At 46.9% G+C, this 21,023-nt stretch overlaps 1 protein-coding gene and 1 pseudogene across 1 annotated transcript; one reads left to right on the forward strand and one right to left on the reverse strand.

The window, feature by feature from the left end:
• LOC119398575 (uncharacterized) overlaps window positions 1-21,023 on the reverse strand; it is a 172,514-nt pseudogene that overhangs the window by 10,880 nt on the left and 140,611 nt on the right.
• On the forward strand, window positions 6,638-9,586 carry LOC119400648 (uncharacterized). Its single transcript, XM_037667680.2, has 2 exons — window positions 6,638-7,735; window positions 8,901-9,586. Exons 1-2 carry the CDS (start codon window positions 7,149-7,151, stop codon window positions 9,217-9,219), a joined length of 906 nt encoding a protein of 301 aa, XP_037523608.2. The 5' UTR covers window positions 6,638-7,148; the 3' UTR covers window positions 9,220-9,586.

Genomic DNA, 21,023 nt, shown 5'->3' on the forward strand with positions numbered 1-21,023 from the left:
GACAGAAGCACAACTGATGACAATAGAGGCAAAACTACAGTCATCATGTGCCCAATTACATTTACAACATGAATGCAGGCCATGAAAAAATTCTGAGGTTACCTGCACTTCCACCAAGCATCGCGCTGCTGTAGAGACAAAGCATTATTCAACCTGAATTTTATATTTTGCACAGTATTCTATTTACATTACGACAACATTCTTCCAGTGTGCAGATTCGAACTATTTTATGATAACAGCTCAAAAAGCACTTTGCCACTTGCTCTATGCATGACATTTTCAATTTCTTTTTATTACTCGGTCAAGCCAGTTAATTCAGATGCGAAATGTTTAAGCAAGAGTACTATTTTTGTCCAGTCAAAAAGTGAATGAAATTTTAGAGTGAATTAAATTAAGGGCACACAGGTAACTGAAATCTGAATAACCAATAGTTCAAATGCAATTTGATAAGCCTCATGAGAGCACAGAGTTTTGCCTATGATTTCTTAAGCATTAGCTAAAGGGACCAAATTTTTTCATTTCTATGGACACTCAAGCGAAAGCTTGTCAAAATCTGTGCCATGGTGTTCCATACAAGGTCTAAGTGTGACAAGCATGTAACAGCGTGACGTCTTTAAAAGGACCGACAATCAATTTTTATGGTGCCCATTTTCTTTAGTGCAATGGAAAGCTTACCGGTGAGAGTGACTCATCACAGAACGGTAACGTGGAAAATGCCGTGGAACATTTGTAATCAGAATTTTTTAATCTGCGGCGAATATGAAGTCGTTAACACAAGTGACAACCCATGCTGCAAACAGTGAGCGTGAGAGAGGTTCGCATTGGAGCGTGGTGGTTTGCTGCGCATGCGCCGCGGCTGGACATGTTCCACCGGTTACCGCGAAGGCAGCGCCGCTTCTCACCATGCAACTCCTTTTACCTCGTAAGCAGTGCAAAATAGAGCAGGGATAGATAATAATATACACACTCCCATTTTCAGGACTCATTGTGGCGCGCATGACAGCATGAGACTACGTGACTACGCACAGCAAAAAGTGATCGACTCCATAATCCAGCTTCAAGGCTCTTCCGCTAGGCTGTGCAACATACCGGTTTTTGTTACTTTTAAACACGATTTGAAAATATAAATCCTACTGACAACGCGAAAAGAATGCTGGAATCTGTAACTATATTTTACTGTCTTTTCATTTTTACCAGGATCTAATCACACGTTGGGAACAGTTGTCGGTCCCTTTAAAGGGACTGACAACCAATCTTTGTGGTACCTGTTTTCTTTAGCGCAACTGAAAGCTCATCAGTCAGACTGTGTAATCATTAAATGGTGCCGCGGAAAACGCTGTGAAGCAGTCATAATCAAATTTTTTTGGTCTGTGGCAACTATGAAGTCGCAAACACAACACATGCCGCAAACAGTGTGGGGTGAGCACGAGAATGGTTCGTGTTTGCGCAGAGGCTTGCTGCGTGTGCGTACACTCTGCGCCACGGCTCTGCATGTTCCACTGTTCCACGAGTTGCCATGAAGGCAGAGCCACTTAGAATTGAACTCCTTTTTACCTCATAATGAGTACAGAATAGAGGGGAGATGGATAATAATAATAATTTTGAGCATTAATTACGGTGCACATTAAAGCATCAAACTACGTACAGCAAAGTGAACAACTCCACAATCAAGCTTCAATGCTCTTCCACCAGGCTGTGCAACATACCTGCTTTGTTGACTTTTAAACCTGATTTAAAAACATAAACCTACTGAGATTGCAGAAAGAATGCTTGACTCTGTCACTAGAATTCACGGTCTTTTCATTTCCACCAAGATCTGATCACATGTTCTGACCAGTTGTCTGTCCCTTTAATCATACACACAGCGAGGGAAGGGGGGCATCATCGAGATGTTTGTTGATAAAGCTTGCGCCTCTTGTCGTCAGGCTGTTCAAATGGTAGCGCATGCAAATTACCCAATCTTGCAGGTAATCTGCTGGTCGTTGCTTCGTGTGGTAGTCTGCGCTGACATCACAGATCTCTATATGGCAATGTTGCTGCTGCACATCCCGTCATCTTAAAGAAGCTTGAAGTGACCCAGCACATTTGCACACTTTTCCTTGCAATGCCCATCATGCTAGCATTGTCAAAATCTGCGTTCACAGTCGTCAAGTGGGATGCATTCCCCAGTGTGTGCATACATCATGCTTGCTAATTTAACAAGTACAGGAACTGCAACTATGGCATAAAAGGGTGAATAAAACTGTAAATCTTTTTATGGTTGTTAGGTGGTTGGTATTGTGTACAGAGCTTTTTATTTGGATAAAACTGATTTTTTTCGGCGAAACCTTTAAGTGTCTCACCAACTGCTGGTCTTGAAAAACGCGTGCAGTACAAGAACCCACATGACCTTCATAAAGGGTAGATAAAAAATCAAGGTTAGAGTTGAAATCCAACCCAGGTATTTACATTTGGCACCGCTCTCCAAGACAATCACGCATCACTACGAAGTCTGTGCCACGTACTTGGGTATAGTACTAGTAGTTCAGCACCTGCCATGTGCCTAAGCTTGACGTTCGGTAACTTGTTACAGTGATTAAAAAGATACATTTCATAGAGGAGTAGGAGTACATATGTAGGAGTACATATGTAGTGTTTATTGCTTTCTTGTAAAATTAGATAGCCAGCACCACAAACACAATTGACGTTGAACCGACATTACGCCTACAGAGGCTGTTTTTCCAAACCACTTTATAGACCTGTCGTGGCTCTGTGGTAGAATAACTGATTGCCACGCAGAATGCTTGGGTTCGATCCCTGCTGGGATCCAAATTCTTATTCTTTCCATTCGTCGGGTCAGCGCTGCCGATGTCGGTTTTTCTTAAACTCTCGCATTGAAATTACCAATGTGTGTGCTCGCCGTTCCTGGGTAGACAAACTATCGATCACCTGTGGCGCATACCCGTACACCGCGGCCCGTGGTAAACGGGTATGTGCCACACGTGTCTAGAGGAAAGGGTTTGACGACGTACGCGCGAGAGGATTTTCACATTATTCATGTCAAGACCCGGCTGTCATATTCGTCAAATCGTCTTACCCTCCCATGCCAATTTGGTCTACACCAATAAGGAGGCGATCATGAGAGCACCCAGACGTAGGCGGCTAGATAGATAGATAGATAGATAGATAGATAGATAGATAGATGATAGATAGATAGATAGATAGATAGATAGATAGATAGGTACAAACGCTCAAAGTACCAAAGTTCGCCAAGAAATGCTTCGCATTTAATACACCACGATCAACATCAAGGCTGAGACCAGTGTATGGGCGCATGGGGATTTAATGTAAAGGGATCGCCTAATCATCAACGAAAACGTGGCATCCCATGCTGGACAAATCGGCGCAGCGGGAGAGCGCGCGCCAGGACCACATGTTCGGGGAGCGAAGCCGAAGATGAAGAAGAGCACGAAGACAGCGCGCGTCGGCCTATAGTTATTGCGTTGCACGCGCTAAGCTCAGCTATGCCAAGTGCTAGGCGGCACGAGATGCCATGTAAGGTAGAGGCCGTTCATGATGACGATACATGTCGAGGTGAACCGGAGGATTGCTGAGGATTGCGCAAGCGACAGTCAGGCGTGTAAGCTCGCCATTTTTTTTCGTTCATTTTCTGCCCTGCTTTTTTCTTTCTCCAGATTTCCGTTCGCATGAACCGCCGGCTCCCTGGCCAATCCCCCCGTAGTGGGCAGTTACCATTTATTGTGGGGCGAGCAAGCTCGTGGCTTTCGGTACGCCGCACGGTCTCAACTAGTGCTGCCAGCCAGGTCAAGGCGTCTACGTGGTTCAGCCTGAGGAACCGGACGGACTGAGCCAGGGCTTTCAGACGAGACGGGACGAACCAGGTGTGTTCCTGTGTTAAACGAGTCTTCGGAGTCAGGGCTAATATATACAGAGCAGCTCGAACTGTAACGTGCTCTTACTGCAGTCATCGAGTGTCCTGGCCCAGGATTATTGCAGCCGATCTATAGTGAACAGCGGAGTGTTCCGTTCAAGCCGCGGGAACAAATTCAGCCTAACCAGCCTGCTCAGGTCGTGGCCACGGTGTTGCGCCTGCTGATAGCGGGGTTCCCTGTGCTGCTGCGCGAGCAGTATCATGGCCTTCTCTACTGCTACCCCGCCTGTTTTACTTGGTCCTGCAAACAGCGCTGCTGGCTTGTGAGCGCCAGGGCCTCCGACATCTCAACCACCTCACACTGTAAGTGGCTATCATCTCATGAGGAACTTCGTAGACATTGGTGGTGACGTCAGTGAGAACACGCCATAACTTGCGTGAGCCGTTGTAGGCAACAGTGGTTGTAGCGGTTGTTTATCCGAAGCCAAACACTTGGGCAGGTTTACGACTGCCCTTCTGCCCTGCCGAAGGGTACAGGCGTCCCCCTCAAGATGACGGATGTTACCGTTGCGGGCCCACAATCCCCTCTTCTAAAGATGACTATAGTTTATATATATAATAGTTACATATAGTATAGTTATATACAATAATATAGTTATATATATTATAATATAGTTATATATATTATAATATAGTTATATATAATAGTGGCTGCAGCTGCCTAAACAATGACCAAATCTTGGCTAACTAATAAGAGCAGACGATGCTACAGTGACCTAGCATGATGCCTAGAGTTGCCTAATGTGCGCTACATGATGGCTCATGTCAGCTCATAATATCGACTAATTGGTCACTAACAGGTGGTCGCGAGAAATTTTTTCGGGGGGGGGGGGGGGGTTTCAACCATACTTTATGTATGTTCGTGCGTTCGCTTGTATGTCTGCGTGTATATAAACGCAAGCAAAATTGAAAATTATCGAAGGAGGTTTGAACCCCCCAACGCCCCTCTTGGCTACGCCCCTGGCCACTAAGATCCTCGAACATTGCCTTTTGTTGGCTAATGATCCAATATAAATGATGTTTAAGCTCCACGTGTGCATCCGCAATATTGAGATTCTGCATCGATGTTTGTGTGCATAGCCCATTAGGGGCTCGGCTTGTCGTCCATCCACTGTCGCATGGTCACGGAGTGGGCAATGGTCGCATGGTCACAGAATGGTCACAGAGTGGCCAGCAATGCTGAAAATCAGTGCAAAATAAACTAAAAACGTCTAAAGTAGTATCAACCAAAGATTATTCACAATATTTACCTAAAATCTCGAAAAACGCTTCTGAAGCATACGGCTGAGACCCGCGCCGCTAGAGAGCGTGCCACCACCTCGGCAAGCGCGCGGTATCCGAGGGACACACTGCGTTGCCCGTGCTAAGCACTTCCTCAGGCTTTACGGTAGTGAATCTGCATTAGGCGCAGGATTTATAACTACACCAAGACCTACACAATTTGCTTTGTGATTCCATCTAAGAGCCTTTTTTCTTCTCCGTCGATGTACTGATCCTCTCCCACCCCTCTGAAATCTTTCTAAACTTAACGTGTTTTTGCTCTGTCTCCAGGATCAGAGGCATAGCAAGCGTTCTCACCTCACGTGGTCCTGCACAGCCTCCGTGATAGGCCCACATTTAACAAAGCGACGATGTCCTGTGATGATGCCACCACGTAACGTCAGCATGACATCGTAATGATGTGACTACGACGTCACAAATACTGGCTATCTATGACGTCATGGTGACGTTCATGATGACGTCATTTATGGCGTTGTGTTATATTGAGGTCACGTGACTTTTAGTAGGCCGATTGCACACACACCTTAGCTTGACTATTACGCTACTTTGTTGTGCTAGTACTTCCATTACTTGTAAACATTCCAATCGCATTTGCGTACGTCGGAACCTGAGCAGGCATAGAACATACCGCTTATCCTCTTGCGCAGGCTGAATCTGATAGCCGGCTTGGGAAATCCCTCAGAGGAAGACAATGGAAAGCATTTATGCCAAAGGCAAGCAACAGTTGCTACCAGCATCTGCAGAAAGGGTGGACAGGTTTTTTCGTGACCACGGAGCGGAGCATTTCCCGTTGAAATGTGCAGCTAAAAATCCAACAGCAATGCGCAACGATCAAGTCTGTCTCATTAACGATTACCTTCCCATCTGCAATGAGCTGCTCTTCGATATCGGCATGGAGCTTCGGCAAAAACGCGGAGGCTCGTTGTCCTTGGTTTGCTTTCGGCCAGGCGAACCCGATGTGATGCCGTCTCCAGACGCAGACTTGGACCGGTCAAACACGTTCCTCCGGTGGCTGCTTAGAACCCACGCCTGCATCGACGGCCTCAAACTGCAATATAAATGGGTGACGGTACACACCCAGGTATTCTTGGAAGAACTGCCCGAGAACTGCCGCCTGAAAAAGCTCAAAGTACAGTTTTCTAGTGCAGACACTGTGCAGCCCCATTTCGCAGCACTACTCCCAAGGCTTCGCTGTCTGGAAGAGCTGAACTGCTATATGTCGCCGAGTACAGACGCTCTTGTGGCCGCCGTGTCAACACTGCTAAGAACAACGACATGCCTTACTTCCTTGGTTTTTCACGCATGTTTCGAAAACTGCCAGCCGCCGCAGAACTTCGTTGACGCTCTATCCGCGAACACGACGCTCACGTCTCTTGAACTGTGGGCAAACTGGAATACAGACGAGCCACCAGGTACTCTCGGAGAATACGTGAGCATCAACCGATTGGTCACGAATCTGAACCTTTTCGGCGAAGGAACGGATCACGAAGAGCTGCTACTCGAGGAGGCCCTTGTTCGTAACTCCACGCTCACCACGCTTAGAATTGGTAGGCTTTGCGGTGGTGAAAGAACTGTGCGTTTCCTCACCAGGATACTCGCAGAATGTACCGGCCTAAAGAATCTCTCACTTGGTGGCTTGCGGGACGAGTTTGTTAATATACCAGAGGCAACATTGACCTCCTGCGTAGACGCACTGGCGGTTAACGAAATATTGGAAGAACTCACACTTCCGTATTCCTTGTGGCATTCGAACAACTGGATCACTTTCTTCGCGTTCCTACCAAGAAATAAGTGTCTAAGGAAGCTAGAAGTTTCCAATGTGTTCCAAAGATATTATGAAACACATCCGCCTGTCCTTGAAGCACTGGCACACACAGATGCACCGCGACGCGTTTCTTTCGGGTCCTACACACACAGAACTGCACAAGTAGACCTGATGCATTTCAGTGCCTTTTCAGGTATGAATATTCATGGAGGCACGAGCGCTCAAGTAAACGCTTTACAGCGACTGCCTTCGTTGAATCACTTCACTTCCCTCTCAATAGGTTTACAGGAGCCCGATCAACGTTTGTTTTACTCTGCCGCCAATTACTTCCGTGCGACAGCCGTGCTTCGCAGACTGAGTCTGTTCGTCGGGGACGCAGCGGAAGATGCGCCCTCATCGTGCTGGACGCTTCTCATCGAATCCATCTCGGCCAACACCAGCATCGCAGATCTCTGGATTTACAGCAGTGACACTTTCTCGTATACTGGCCACCTCGCTAGAACTGTCACGCTCAGTAGGTGCATCACGCGAGTGTCCTATTCAGGAAAAAGAGAAGGATGGAAACCCAATGGGTTTGTTTTGCCGATGTCGTATGCAATCGGTGACAACTATAATCTCCTGAAAGTCAAGCTTTCCTGCTACCCTAGAATGGACGCCGAAGCGAGGCGCTGCTGGTTCACCATCAGGGAAACGACGCGGAGGAACTCTGGCCTAGTTGAACGTGCAGCTGCCTTCAACCAGGCCACACAACTCGATTGGTATGTCGCCTACATTTCTGTTTTGCAGGACTGACTAGGGTGCCTTTTTCTTCAAAGAATACCTCTCCGTGAAAATGTATCTTGTGCTGAGTTAAAGTCGAGCTCCATGCATAAGGCCGACTTGTTCGAACCAAGCAAGCTCGCTAGACGAAACTTATTTTAACTCCAAGGGAAACTGCGCCTACCTAACGTGATCTTGCAGAGCGGTGACGTCTCATCGTGGGGCACGTCACTGCCACAACTGTGTGCTGCAGTATATATCTCCATATAAAAGAATAGTACACTTCGGTTAACGCACTTGAGTGTGACTGAACATTTTATCAACAAAGTAGTGGTGCCCACAATGAATGCTTGTGTGAAACCGGTGCCCGCAAGCGAAGCATCGTAGATATGCTATTTAGTAATCAGAATACGTGTTATTACGGTCTTTTCAAATATTTAGCTTACAGGCGAGAGAGATCTGTAGACTAAGGTATATTAAGCGGCCTGGAAACCATGCTGCACGACATACAAAATTTAATGTGATTCATCAATTTTGGCCAGCATCTGCACCTCACAAATGAAGCTTCCGAGTTCCTGCAGCAGTTCGGTGGTAAGCGTAACGACTCTTCCTTCCCTGACAAAGCTTAGCGTGACATCGTAATATGCAGTTTAGGACAACATTGACTGCAATACGAATTCGCCTATTCGCCTCGTTTGACGACACGTAGCTCGAAACTCGTGACTTCATCAAGGCTTTCAAATGGCATATAATTCGCAGTAATCCGAGGCTCACATTTCTGAATTACTGCACGTCCCGAATTTCTTACAACGAACGTGTTAAGTGAACTTTCGTAATCTCACCACGTGAGCTTTTGCAGCTACCATAATGGGCAATCCATTCTTTATACGGTAATCTAACTCGATGAGTAACAGCCTGCAATCCGGCCACAACAGCATCCTCAGCTGAATCAATACGGTTTCAACAGTGTCCAAATGTCTGCTTAGCATTGGCGATTCGCGTCCGTATGATGCGAAACTAGCATTTCCTTGTTGCTTTAGAAAAGAATTGGCGATTAGCTTCTCCCTCTTTCTTTTGCATTTTGGGGTTCAATTTATACTCATGTCACCTGTTCTCTGTATACTCACTATTTATTATTTTCATCTCTCATATCATCGCAAACAGGTACACCGCCACCGCGTTAGAGAAGGTCTCACGATCTTCAGGCCTAATCAGAGAGCTCGCGGAGAAGGATGGCATCGCCGTATCCGATGTGGCCAGGATGGTGCGAAGTCGTCTCAGGAGCGTCGAAGGGCTGCACGACTTCATGCGACTCACCGGAGTGGTCAAGGAATGTGTGACGTGTGCGCCACCTGTCCGCAGTTGCGGCATGCAACTGCAGGACTTGAACGACGACTGCTGGCGCCTGGTGAGGCGATACCTGAGCTTCGACGATGTGAAGTGTTTCACCATTGCCAAGTTGCGTCACTTCACGTCTAGCTGAGCATCGGAAACAAAAGAGCATATCGAGCCAGAGAAACTGAACAGCTTTAGCTGAACATTGGAAATAAAATTTCAGCGCGCTGGAGGACCTCAACTATACGTACGCCTATATACTCCCTCATTATCATCAATTGATTTTGTAAATTGTTTTTATCGGCCAATCATGCGGGTAATCCGCTCTCAGAGAGCAGCTCTTGTGCGCCCGTTTGTGACTTTAGCTTTGTGTTAGTGCGTAACCGAATGAACGATTAGCACCGAGAAGGATGGAATAATCCCCGCCTTTGCACACCGTACAAATGGTAAACCATTGAAGGTGAAACGTGCATGCGCGATGTTTATCACTGGGTTGATCCTGGCAGGTCAATAAGGTCTCTGAATTATTAACGCGATGGTGTTAAAAGCGCTCGTTTCGCAGAAATTCTGGTTTCGGCGTCGGCGTCGCTGGTTGTGTTCGGAAAATCGGAATCGAACCCAAGCGTTCTGCGTGTCAAACAGATGTTTTACCTCAGGGCCACGCCAGTGATTGAAACCGTTTAAAAAAAAAGGTCACAGTTTCGCCTCAAGGGCGACGAAATGAATGCGTTAGCAAGAAATTGGAATGTCACAGGAAGAACGGCAAGCAGCTAGAAACTTGCAGCGCGCTACCCAAACACAAAGAAGGACGCACGAAGAGAACGCACAGATATACGCAGGACGAACGCGAAGTATCACAGTTGTTACTTCAACTAGCGCCTATTTTGGCTCTTCTAGTTACCATCTCTATCCATTCGCAAACGCGGCTGGCACGAGCAAAGTGACCTTCGTGCGGTCTATAGCTTCAACGCAAACTTTGCCGTGAAAGCAAAAGACGTACAAAACTCTCTCTCAAAAGATAAGCGCGCTAACACGGTCGACTGCGCCCTGTATGTCAAAGTACAGGTTGGAGGCGTAGATCCCAACTCCGACGAAACACTAGAGAGTTTTATAATTGAGGACCCAAGAAACTTCCGAGCCGCCAGGGTGCATGCGCAGAACGCAAGCCCCTCTCGGACTCTTGCACTCACGTTGTCCCAAGGCCCTGTAGTGCCTTCCTTTGGGAGGCCAACAAAACCGGAGCGCGGGCGACCTCAAGAAAATAAAAAACGCCAGGCCTGCGCTGAAACCGCAGCGCAGTCACAGCGAAAGCTGGAAGAGCGGCGTTTCTAGAGGCCGTTGTAAGCTCTCTTGGGGCTACAATACAAGTACACTGGAAAGGTACCCACTACGCCAGAAATCACAATTTTTGTGAAGTTGGGAAGCACCTACTAAGCCATTATTCTTCATTCTGCGGAGAAACGAGGCACCAGCTACACGTCTGTAAGACATTATGTGCACTTTGTTGACGCGACGACTGATGACGATGAAGAATTATGGCTCAGCCCTTTGTAATGGGTTGGAAGCTTTAAACGGCCCACCAGTTATGTAATTTGCATTGGGTGACGCCCGGTCGCTATTTCTCTCTCCCGTCATGCTGTATAACATACGTTGACGTGGGAGAGAGACGGGGGAGGGGGCGAAGAACTTTACTGAGACCAAGAGGAAATGGATCATGCGCTTATGGGCTTCCTTGGCAGCCAATACAAGTGCACTTGCGAGGAACCCACTACGCTATAAATCATTGTAATTTAACTGAGACCCCGAGGAAATGGATCATGCGCTTATGGGCTTCCTTGGTAACCAATACAAGTGCACTTGCGAGGGACCCACTCCGCTATAAATCATTGTAATTTTACTGAGACCCCGGGGAAATGGATCATGCGCTTATGGGCTTCCTTGGCAACCAATACAAGTGCACTTGCGAGGAACCCACTACGCTATAAATCATTGTAATTTTTGAGAAGTAGGGCAGCAGGCACTGTGTCATTTTTCGTCATTCTACGGCGACCTGTGGAACCTGCTAAACGCATGTAAGGCATTATGCGCACTTTGTTGATGCTGTGCCTGATGACGACGAAGAATTATGGCAGAGCCCTTTGTAATGGGTTGGAAGCATTCAACAACCTAGTCATTGCGTAATTCGCATTGTGTGACGCCTGGTTACAGAATTCGCGTTGTGCGACGCTTGGTGCTTATTTTACTCTTCTACAACGCTATATTGCATATGCTAATGTGGTTCCTTCCCGACATGAAGCCTGTATAGGACCTTTTTGAAAAGCAGTTTCAAGCGCCGGCATGGCTCAGAGGTTGAATACTGGGCTCCCACACAGAGGGCCCAGGTTCGAACCTCGTTCCATCCTGGAATTTTTTTCTTATTTCGTTTTTTTTTCTTATTTCGAGCGATACTGGTTACGGACACCGGCGGCGGCGGCGGCGGACAACTACGGCGCCAAAAACGGCCGGTGAAATGATCTCATAACAGCTTTCGCTGTAATAAAGACGATGCATGGCAGTCGCACGTGAAGCCACGGCTCGTGTTCCCTACTGTGGTCGATTCTGGTCACTAAAATAAAACTTCATTTGGGTCTAGTTGGCACATATTTCTCTGGCTAAAATTAAAGCGCAAACGCACTTCTTTGTCCTTTTTACTTCTTCACTTCTTTGTCCCTGCACCCATCTGAAATGATTTCATGTCTTGGCGCATGTAATACACTATCATCCTTGTTACACGTTTTGGTTTAGAGCTATTGTTGTGTGCGCATGTGCACATGTGAGGTAAGGTTGCCTTGGGCTTATATATGCAATGGCATTTGAAAGAATAAAGCAGTTGTTAGTCAGCGCTTGTGTCCTGCGTTTGTTTTCTTCGTAGGTGCCTTGTGCGTCTGTGCTGTAATTTTAGCGTCAGTGTCCTTGGTGACGGTGTAAGTGAACCGTGATTCTGGTTCGCCGTCTCGTTTCTGCGCTCCTGTGGCAAAAATTGACTACTAAATGTGCCAAGACAAAAGTTCAAACTACTAAAAAGTAGCCATGGCATCAACCTGAAGTTTTCCTAGCCAGACGGGGTCCTAAAGTAGCCACTTTGGCGCAAAGTAACCACCAAAGGCAACCCTGCCTAATTCGCGGAATGATCTACAGCGTAGTTGGATCTTCGCAACATTACTTGCACTAGGCATTTTAGGATATATAACTTGTTAGGATATGCAGTTCGGCGTGTTAGTACGCCGAACTTAAAACGCGAATATTACGCGTACGGGCGTTCACTTCCACACGACACGGTTGAGGTGGCCACAAAGAAGTGAAGCCTGGCTTGCGAATCCCGTTGTACTGCCGAAGGCCAAACTCAAGCATCCTCCAAGTTCTTGGTTACGTCTGTCCGGAAATCTTCACTGGTTTGTGCCGCCCGTGTGTTCCGTTCTTCATCGTTAGTGAACCAGTGGTGTGTAGTGGGGCCTGCACAGTTTCTCTGGCGCAGACGCGCTAGGCGTTCCTGTGCACGCAGGACGGATGAATCTTGTTTTCGCCTGACCACGTACGACTTCGCTGGAAAAGGAAAGTGTGCGGGGTGATTCACCTCAACAATGATATTTTTTTTCTGATCGGTCTTTCTCCCTCCCCGCCTAGTGGAGCTTCGATCTCAACTCACGTGACCCCATTGTTACTCGCTAGACCATGTTTCTTGCGAACCTTTATATCGTAATGTTTATATCCGAAAGCATCATCATCATCGTCATCATCATGAAGATCCTTCTTCTTTGGCTACAGTATGACCTAGAATATACTGGCTAGTGTGCCGTGCAGCCCCTCTTTTCAATGGAGGAGGGTGGCACCGGTTTCGATGAATGCCCGTGGTGGCCGCCAGGGGCGCTGCCACGCGGGTGGGTGCTTTTTTTTTTCGAGCCTGGTGGCACACTTGTCACCGCCCCGTTATAAAGGGGACGCTCATAGCATCCATCCATCCATCCGTGCTAACCACGCGTGTCGTCTGACGCACAGCAGATTTGCAGCGGTTGCGTCGATTTCTGTGTTCGTGTTTTCAGTGTTATTACCGGGTTGCGTGTTTGTTGTTCGTACCGTCTAAGGGTGAATGAGTGGTTGTCGCGTTTCTGTGCCTGTCATTACGGGAACTATGAGGTGAATATAAGGGAATGTCGAAGCCAAAGCGCCATAAGGAAATGACTCGTTTCGTAGTACCGTTCTGCACACCTGGTTGCTGTTCGAACAAACAGCGCATATCATTATTCACGGCCACATCTGATGAAGACCGTCTCGAAGATTGGGGCAGAAGAATAAAGAGGGTGGACAGGAGATTGACTTGACGAGTTTCATCGAGCGCGCGTTCGCCATCACCGTGAACGGCGTTGTCTACGAGATTACCCGCTACAAACCAAGCCTCAAACCTTATGCGGTACCCACAATATTCCCTGAATATTCTTAGCAAATTGTGGCCAATGTACCAGCAAGACGACAAAAAAGAAATTTGTCCATGTAGACATTTCAGCAAAGCGCCGCAGGAGCGCCGAGTCGGTTGCCTCCGAAGCGAGCTCGGCCGTTGAAGGACCTTGTGTCCTGTACCTGAAGAGTGCACCACATCCTGTAGATCCTAACTAACAACTGCTCAAAATTCTGGCTTAACGCCCAATGCACGACTGAAAGTCGTCATCAATTCTTTGACCTCACTATTCCTATCGCTTGGCTGCAATTGATGCCGTCTCTGCCAGCAGGAAACAGTAGCTTACGCTTATAGTAAGTGATGTGAATAAAATCGCCACCATATTCACTGACAAAATGGTGTACTTCGAGAAGCATTTGCCTAACGGCAATCGTAGCTACGGCATTCTAGCCACCATATATCTACGGTGTACTGCAGAGGACGAGAAAAATGAAGGCAAGCCCTCACGCGTATTGATGAAGCTAGTAGGGATGTTTCAATAACAGTTCTTTGTGGTGGCTGTGGCTTCATCGAAACACAACCGACACTACGTACTCTTTGAAAACCATGTTTTCTTTTTTTCTGGAAAAACAAAATTATAGCGCTTGCTTGCATCCAGATGCGCAGTGCTAAAGAAACAGCAGAGCTGACGGGCACCTATGTATTCCTGGATGTTGCTGTTTTGCAAAGTTTTGCAATTTTTTCCTTCTTTCTTCGTCTATTTCTTTATTTTAACACGAAAGTGTTTCATGCCGGGGTCAACCAAGACTTTCATGACGTATTTCCGTCACGGAAGTACGTCAGCAAAATTAACGTCATCAGATGGCAAAGAAAAGAACTATAAGAAAAAGTTCCGTTGCCAGGAGTCGAACCCATGACCTCTCGGTCCGCGGCGATGGCTGGCGGGCATTTAGCCCACTGAGCTACCGCCAAACACATTGCGGAGGCTGCATGAACGCGCCTTTTATCTTTCACACTTTCATCTCACAGTGCTTTTGGATTCATGGATGGATGCTATGAGCGTCCCCTTTATAACGAGGTGGTGACATCTGTGCCACCAGGCTCGAAAAAAAAAAAAAAACGCGCCGGTGCTACGACCGTCCCATTCGGCGCGTTTCCAATACAAGTTTAATTTCGTCAACGCTTTAACACAGCGTGAGGTGGCACCTTTAGCTCAAGCCTCGCTCATAGCTCTGGGATGCTCGCCTGGCTGCGGCACCGCGTTCCCCGGTCGCCCTGTGAGAAGCAACGGCCTGGCTAGAGGGAATACACGACTTCGCATTTCACGACGCTTTCAAGGAGTACATATCGAGTATCACTGTTTATTTTGTGCTTGTTGATGCCATCTTTGCGCGGGATTCCCCCATATGCGGTGTCCACCTATATGTTAAGAACTTCAGCTACCACAAGGGTTAAATCATGATCATCGGCGTTAGTCGTCGGTACGGAGATGTGCCACTAGTAGTGATGCAGAACTATCGATGCTACTATCGATACTATCGATAGCTGAGTCACTATCGAACTATCGATGGTGAAAAATACTATCGATAGCGCTATCGATACTATCGATAGTAAAAAATTCGATGGTACTATCGATAGTATAAAATCAACAGCGCGGACTCACTGCAGAATAAACTCGGTTTTCCGCGCGCAGTGGAGCTGGAGGAGCAGGCTGAAGGGCAAGAAAGTTGACATCATTGCGTTCTTCACTGGAGTGCTTTGCTGACACGTGATCATAAAGTCAAACGGTTCAGCTGTCGCGGAAAGGAAGCCTTCACATGTGGTAGGATTGCGCGGCTTCAAATTGATGTTGCCTTTTATGATTTCAAAATAAAAAAAATACCAAGAGCTTAATTGTAAGGTCTAACTGGTTGTTTTGGATACGAATTTTTATTGATGGACATATTCCGCCATTTTGACTGCGTAAATAATTATTTTTTCTCTGCCAAAAATTGCTCATAAATTAAGGAAAGCTGGTAGTAGGCTATCGCAAATATTTTGGCAATGGCCGGCCAGTAACCGCATCATTATTCACACCACTATCGATAGTATTGTCACGTGGTTGTGACGGTGAAGAATGCTGCAGCAAGACTGGGAAATACGGAGCTCTATTTATTTGGGCGAACTTGTCTCCAGAAAATCAAAACTCAAAATAGAAGCGATACATGCTGCGCACTGATAGCGGCGGGAGCAGTCGTCAGCCGTTGAGTAAAGCCGTGTTCAGACTACGCGCGCAACAGGGGCGTAGCCAAGGGGGGCTTCAAACCTTCCCGAAATTTTTCAGTTTTGCTTGCGTATATATACACGCACACATACGAACGCACGCATGAACATACATAAAGTATGGTTGAACCCCCCCGAAAAAAATTTCTGTCTACGCCCCTGGTGCGCAACGTACCGATCTTCAGTAAGGATCGTGACCGTAAACGTAATCAAGGTAATGAGCTTGTTCAGACGTTGTTGTATTTAGCGTAAAGTACGTAACGTTTGAGGCGTAAGTGTTGGCGGGCCCGCGACTTTTGCGACAACTACTGTTGGGACCGTTACGTACGACCAATGGGCAAAGCAATTTCGGTTTTCATTTTTCGTTCACGGGGCTTCCGTCCTCCCCAGATTCCGCGTCTTATGCGCGTCTAGCAAGTCATGCAGCAGCGTGTCTGCGCAGTTGGTTTGCCGGTGTTAATTGCATTGCGTGCCCGTGATAACCATGACCCGTAGGGGACCCGTACCCAGGAATTTCTTGCGGGGGGTGTTTGTGTGTAGAACGGCTAACTTTGGCAACTAGTGGTCGCTGTGAAGGCGTGAAAGTACGTTGGTGAAACCCGAAAAGTTAAAACATGACAAAATTTCGGGGGGTGTCAGGACCCCCTCAACCCCCCTTTAGTTACGGCCGTGCGCGTAGCCCAGCCAGCCCAGCAATGGCCAAACACGCGAACCTTGCTAGGCTGCAATAATTGTAGCGAGGACGCAACGCATTTTCAGAACGGTGATTGGCTCGTCGTAAAAAACGTACCTTACCCAAAAGCTCAATGTGAACATACTAGGTCGTTAGCAACGCAAACGGACGATGCAGCTGTTACGCGATACGACATTTGTGACAGATGTGACTGTAGTCTAAACACGGCTTAATCTGATCATCGGTGGAACGCGTCGTCCTTTATACATCAGTAATCAAATCTTCCAGCGTTATCGCTGGTGCTCGCGTAAGTTCTCGAATAAGCTTGACAATTCGCGTCCGGCGCGTAATCTTAACAGAATGATCTCCAACAATTGTGAAGCTTTTCACACATTAAGGCGCGGTCTGTGTCAAACGTTGCTGACAGTCTTTGTGGGTGAAACCCGAATACGTCAAAACAAAGCAATAAACACGCGTGGCAGTAATATAGTAATATCGCTATAGAAATATTAACGATGGTACTACCGACTGCACTGTCGATAGTGTCGATAGTAACACTATCGATAGTTTGCTTACACTATCGATAGTTTCAAAAAAAACTATCGATACTATCGATAGTCAATTTATCGATAGTATCGATGCGTCCACATCAAGCGGTGCTATATCTGCCAAGCAACAGTAGACACTGTACAAGCCGTCGTATATCAATGCACTGTAAACAATAAACAACTTCTGTGACGACACGTTTCACTTTCGTGTTATACCGATTCCTATGGTTGAGGGATCAGCCAACATTTTTTTTCTCTCTCTCCTTTGTGTATGTAGCTTTTTTTTTCTCTATTTAATTGTATTGCTTACTTTCTCGCTGTCTCTCTATTTCTTTGTTTATCTCGGTATTTTTCTCTTACTCACTTTCTTTCTTGCTTTCTCTCTTTGTTTTTGGTCCTCTTTATTTCTCTATTTTTCCTCCTGCTCACCCTCCCTTCCCTTTCCCACCCTATTTTCATAGAATAGCCTAGAATTTATGTTTCCATTTATTTCTTTCCCTTTTCTTTCTCTTTCTCTCCCTCTGTACCCATCGTCTCACGTCCATCAGAGTTATCCGCGCACGTGGTTTGGGATCGAGCGAAGCAGAAGACGACGACGAGAGGACGAAGAGAGCGCGTGCATCCTCGTGGTGATCATTTCTGTTACTACCATAGAATAACAGCCGCCTTAAACAGGTCCGCTGTTAAAACAAGCTACGTGATGAATTTTCAGGACAGCTGCAGACATTGATTGGCCTTTCCTCAGCAAGGAGGCCCACAGCATGAAAAGGAAGCTTTGGTAGCTGTTGTCAAGCTCTATGTTCTCTTGAGGTTTCACTCGTTATGTAGAAGGCATCATCTAAGAGAAGCGCAAGGGACCCGCAAAATTTCCTTAAACTGCGCCGCTGCTATATTAGATCTATGTTATAATTATTCTTCAGGTGTATTTTATTTCATCTAGATGTAGTGTTGTCTTATGTCTACGTCTTGGTGTTGTTACGTTTTAATAAAATATTTATTACCTCTAAAAATAAAAGCTATGTTTCCTACATGTTGGTAATTAAGAAAGAAGCTGCGTGAGTTTACCCAGAGCCTGTTTACCATATGTACACGGAACACCAGCAGCCGGCTTTACAGCTAGAACAATAGAACATTGGCATGAGCGTCACAGCAGCTGTGGTAGGGTGGCAAGAAGTTTCTAGCCACCCTAGCGGGGGTGCAAAATGGCTACTGTCCCCCCCTGTCATCCTAAAGCCACAACAGCACTTCCCCCTCCCCCACATGTTAACACGGGTTTGCGTCCTCCAAGACAAAATCCTGCCGATGCCTATGTACATCGGCGTTATTGTATTTCATTAAAATAAAGCAGCCAAAGTTTGCTTCACCGAAGAAAAAAAAGGTCAGCTGCAAGCATCGTACAATACAAGTTACATTTTCCCTTTGCTAGCGTTGACCCAGCGGCGACGCTCGAAGATGTGCCGAGCTAGTACAAGCTTTTGCACTGAAGCGAAAAGCTCTAAGTAAGCGTAAACAAGCCCTTCAACTTCTGGTGACTTGTCAACACGAGTACTGAGCGACCGCTGCGGCTTAATAAAAACAAAATCTGCAGCGGCCCCCTCACCGATGCTGTGGAAACACGGCGGTCTATGAGGAGCGGGCGGCGCCGCGGCACGGATGGATGGATGGATGCTATGAGCGTCCCATTTATAACGGGGCGGTGACATGTCTGTCACCATGCTCGAAGAAAAAAGAAAAAACTTCCTTGTTTCATGCTGGCCTAATACCTTATCTGCATTGATTAAATCTATGTTATTATTCCAAAAAAATTATAAATTCACGGTCCATCTCTCTGCCTCTTAAGGCAGAATGACCTCATTTTTTTCCCCGGATGGATGGATGCTATGAGCGTCCCCTTTATAACGGGGCGGTGACATGTCTGCCACCAGGCTCGAAGAAGAAAAAAAAAAAGAAAGAAAAAAAACTTCCTTGTTTCATGTTGTCCTAATGCCTTATCTACATTGATTAAATCTATGTCATTATACCAAAAAATATAAATTCACGGTCCATCTCTCTGCCTCTTAAGGCAGAATGACCTTTTTTTTTTGTCCCCCAATTATTTATTTTTGTTCTTTATCTCTACTTTTCTGCCACCAATACAACCGTCTCTTACTTATTTCTATCGCGGGCGTGTGCAGCTTTCCATTGTTGTCCCTAAAACCCAAGGCTTCATGTAGACTCGTGCCCACACGCATACCTGGGTGAATATCGCCATATTCAATCAGTACATGTTCCATCGTTTCCTTAGTTCCCCCGCAGCATGTGCATTGTTCTTCTTGGTTACTGAATCTCGCTTTATAACTACGCGTTCTAAGGCAGCCCGACCTTGCTTCAAACAGTAAAGCGCTTCCCCTTGAATTATCATAAAACCTTTCCCTCCTTATTTCGTTTTTTCCCCACTGCCGCGCTGCAGCGCTCCAAGCGGCAGCCGCCGGCATTCACCCCATCTGGTGCGACCTGGAAGGCCGCGGACGGCACACTAGCCAGTATATTCTAGGCACTATAGCTACAGCATTCAGTCACGTTGTCCGCCATTGCATCTAGCGCTTCGACGACGAGGTAGATGATATCCCTCTACAAGAAAACATTAAATCATTTTCTGACATTTATATCTATAAACCATACTTTGCACTAGGTGGCGCAGCAACTATATCGGTACCTATTTTAGGCAGGTACCTAAAGGTAGCATATACAGTAACTCTAATCGGGTTGGTCAGTATCGGTTCAGTGCGCCTGTATTAGTCATGCAGGATAGAGTTCTTGCTAGAGACGGAGTAACGTTAGAAGATTCCAGCCATCAATTTGATGGAAATATTAAACGTTGGAGCAGTTTTTCCGTGAAGCCGCACATCGAAATTGATTATTAGATTAACCATAAGAACAGACCAGATTAATTTTGGTGCGGAGCATTGCTTTTTGTAAAGTTCGCACAAGAACACGCGCTGCACTATCAGCATTAGAAGCTGACGTCAGAACAGATAGCGGGCAGCGTGAGTCGAGCGCTAGCCACGCGTTTGGCAACATGACCACAACTTCGTCACTCTGCCTTTCCAGGTGCCCCGTACGTTCAGTGGGGTTACCTCGATGCGCACCAGCCTGCGGCATGGGTGAGGACATGCCCGCGCATGCGCTGACGTCAGTGGCGTAGGCAGAAATTTTTTAACACGAAAGTGTTTTATGCCGGGGTCCACCACGGCTCCATGGGCACTGACGCATTTTCGTCACGGATATTACGTTGTAAAATATAAAGACTAACAAGTGGCAAAGAAAAAACTAGAATAAAAGTTCAATCACCGGGAGACGAACTTACGACCCCTCGATCTCCAGCGCGCAGCGCGAAACGACTCCGCCACAGACGGCACGTTCTTCGTCGTACTAACGGCGTGCTATTTATATACATCATTTGTCGGTGGCGGTACTCGGAGATCGGTGGGACATCAGCGTGTTTTCGTTATCACTAGCGAGATGGCGCGAAGGGCTCGAAGAGCGTAGGGTGCCTTGATGCGCGTTTTGTTGCTAGAAGAGCGCGTTTTAAAGGTCGTCGCCCAACGCGTTGAGACCAGATTCAGCGTTGAGATGAGCGTGCGCCTCAACAGGGCGTGGTCGCTCGTGCGGGCGCGCTTATCTTTTACGTCTTGCGCTCTCACCGCAAGATTGCGTTGACGTTACAGAGAGCAAGAAGGCCACTTCGCTCACTGCAACGGCCGCTTTTACGAAAGGAGCGCGCTGCTCACAAACAAACAAGTTACAACTGTGACAGTTCACACTCATCCTGTGTATACTTGTGCGTTCGTTTCGTGCGTCCTCCTTTGTATTTGACCAGCGCGCTTTAACTGTCGAGCTGTGGCATTTGTTAGTTCGCGCTCATCCTGTGTATGTTAGTTCCGTGCGTCCTTCCTGTTTGTTCCGTGCACGTTGTATGTTTCGAGCTGCTTGCCGTTATTCGCGTGGCATTGCAACTTGTTGCTATAGCATCATTCCTTCGCCCTCAGGGCGAAACA

This window comes from Rhipicephalus sanguineus, chromosome 7 (assembly GCF_013339695.2).
Source record: "Rhipicephalus sanguineus isolate Rsan-2018 chromosome 7, BIME_Rsan_1.4, whole genome shotgun sequence".
Lineage (NCBI taxonomy): Eukaryota > Metazoa > Arthropoda > Arachnida > Ixodida > Ixodidae > Rhipicephalus > Rhipicephalus sanguineus.

Excerpts from the sequence above, each read along its gene's own strand:
- LOC119400648 (XM_037667680.2), top strand. The coding sequence starts at position 7,149 with ATGCATTTCAGTGCCTTTTCAGGTATGAATATTCATGGAGGCACGAGC. Across the intron at positions 7,736-8,900 it reads CAGGCCACACAACTCGATTG|GTACACCGCCACCGCGTTAG; the intron begins GTATGTCGCCTA and ends CATCGCAAACAG.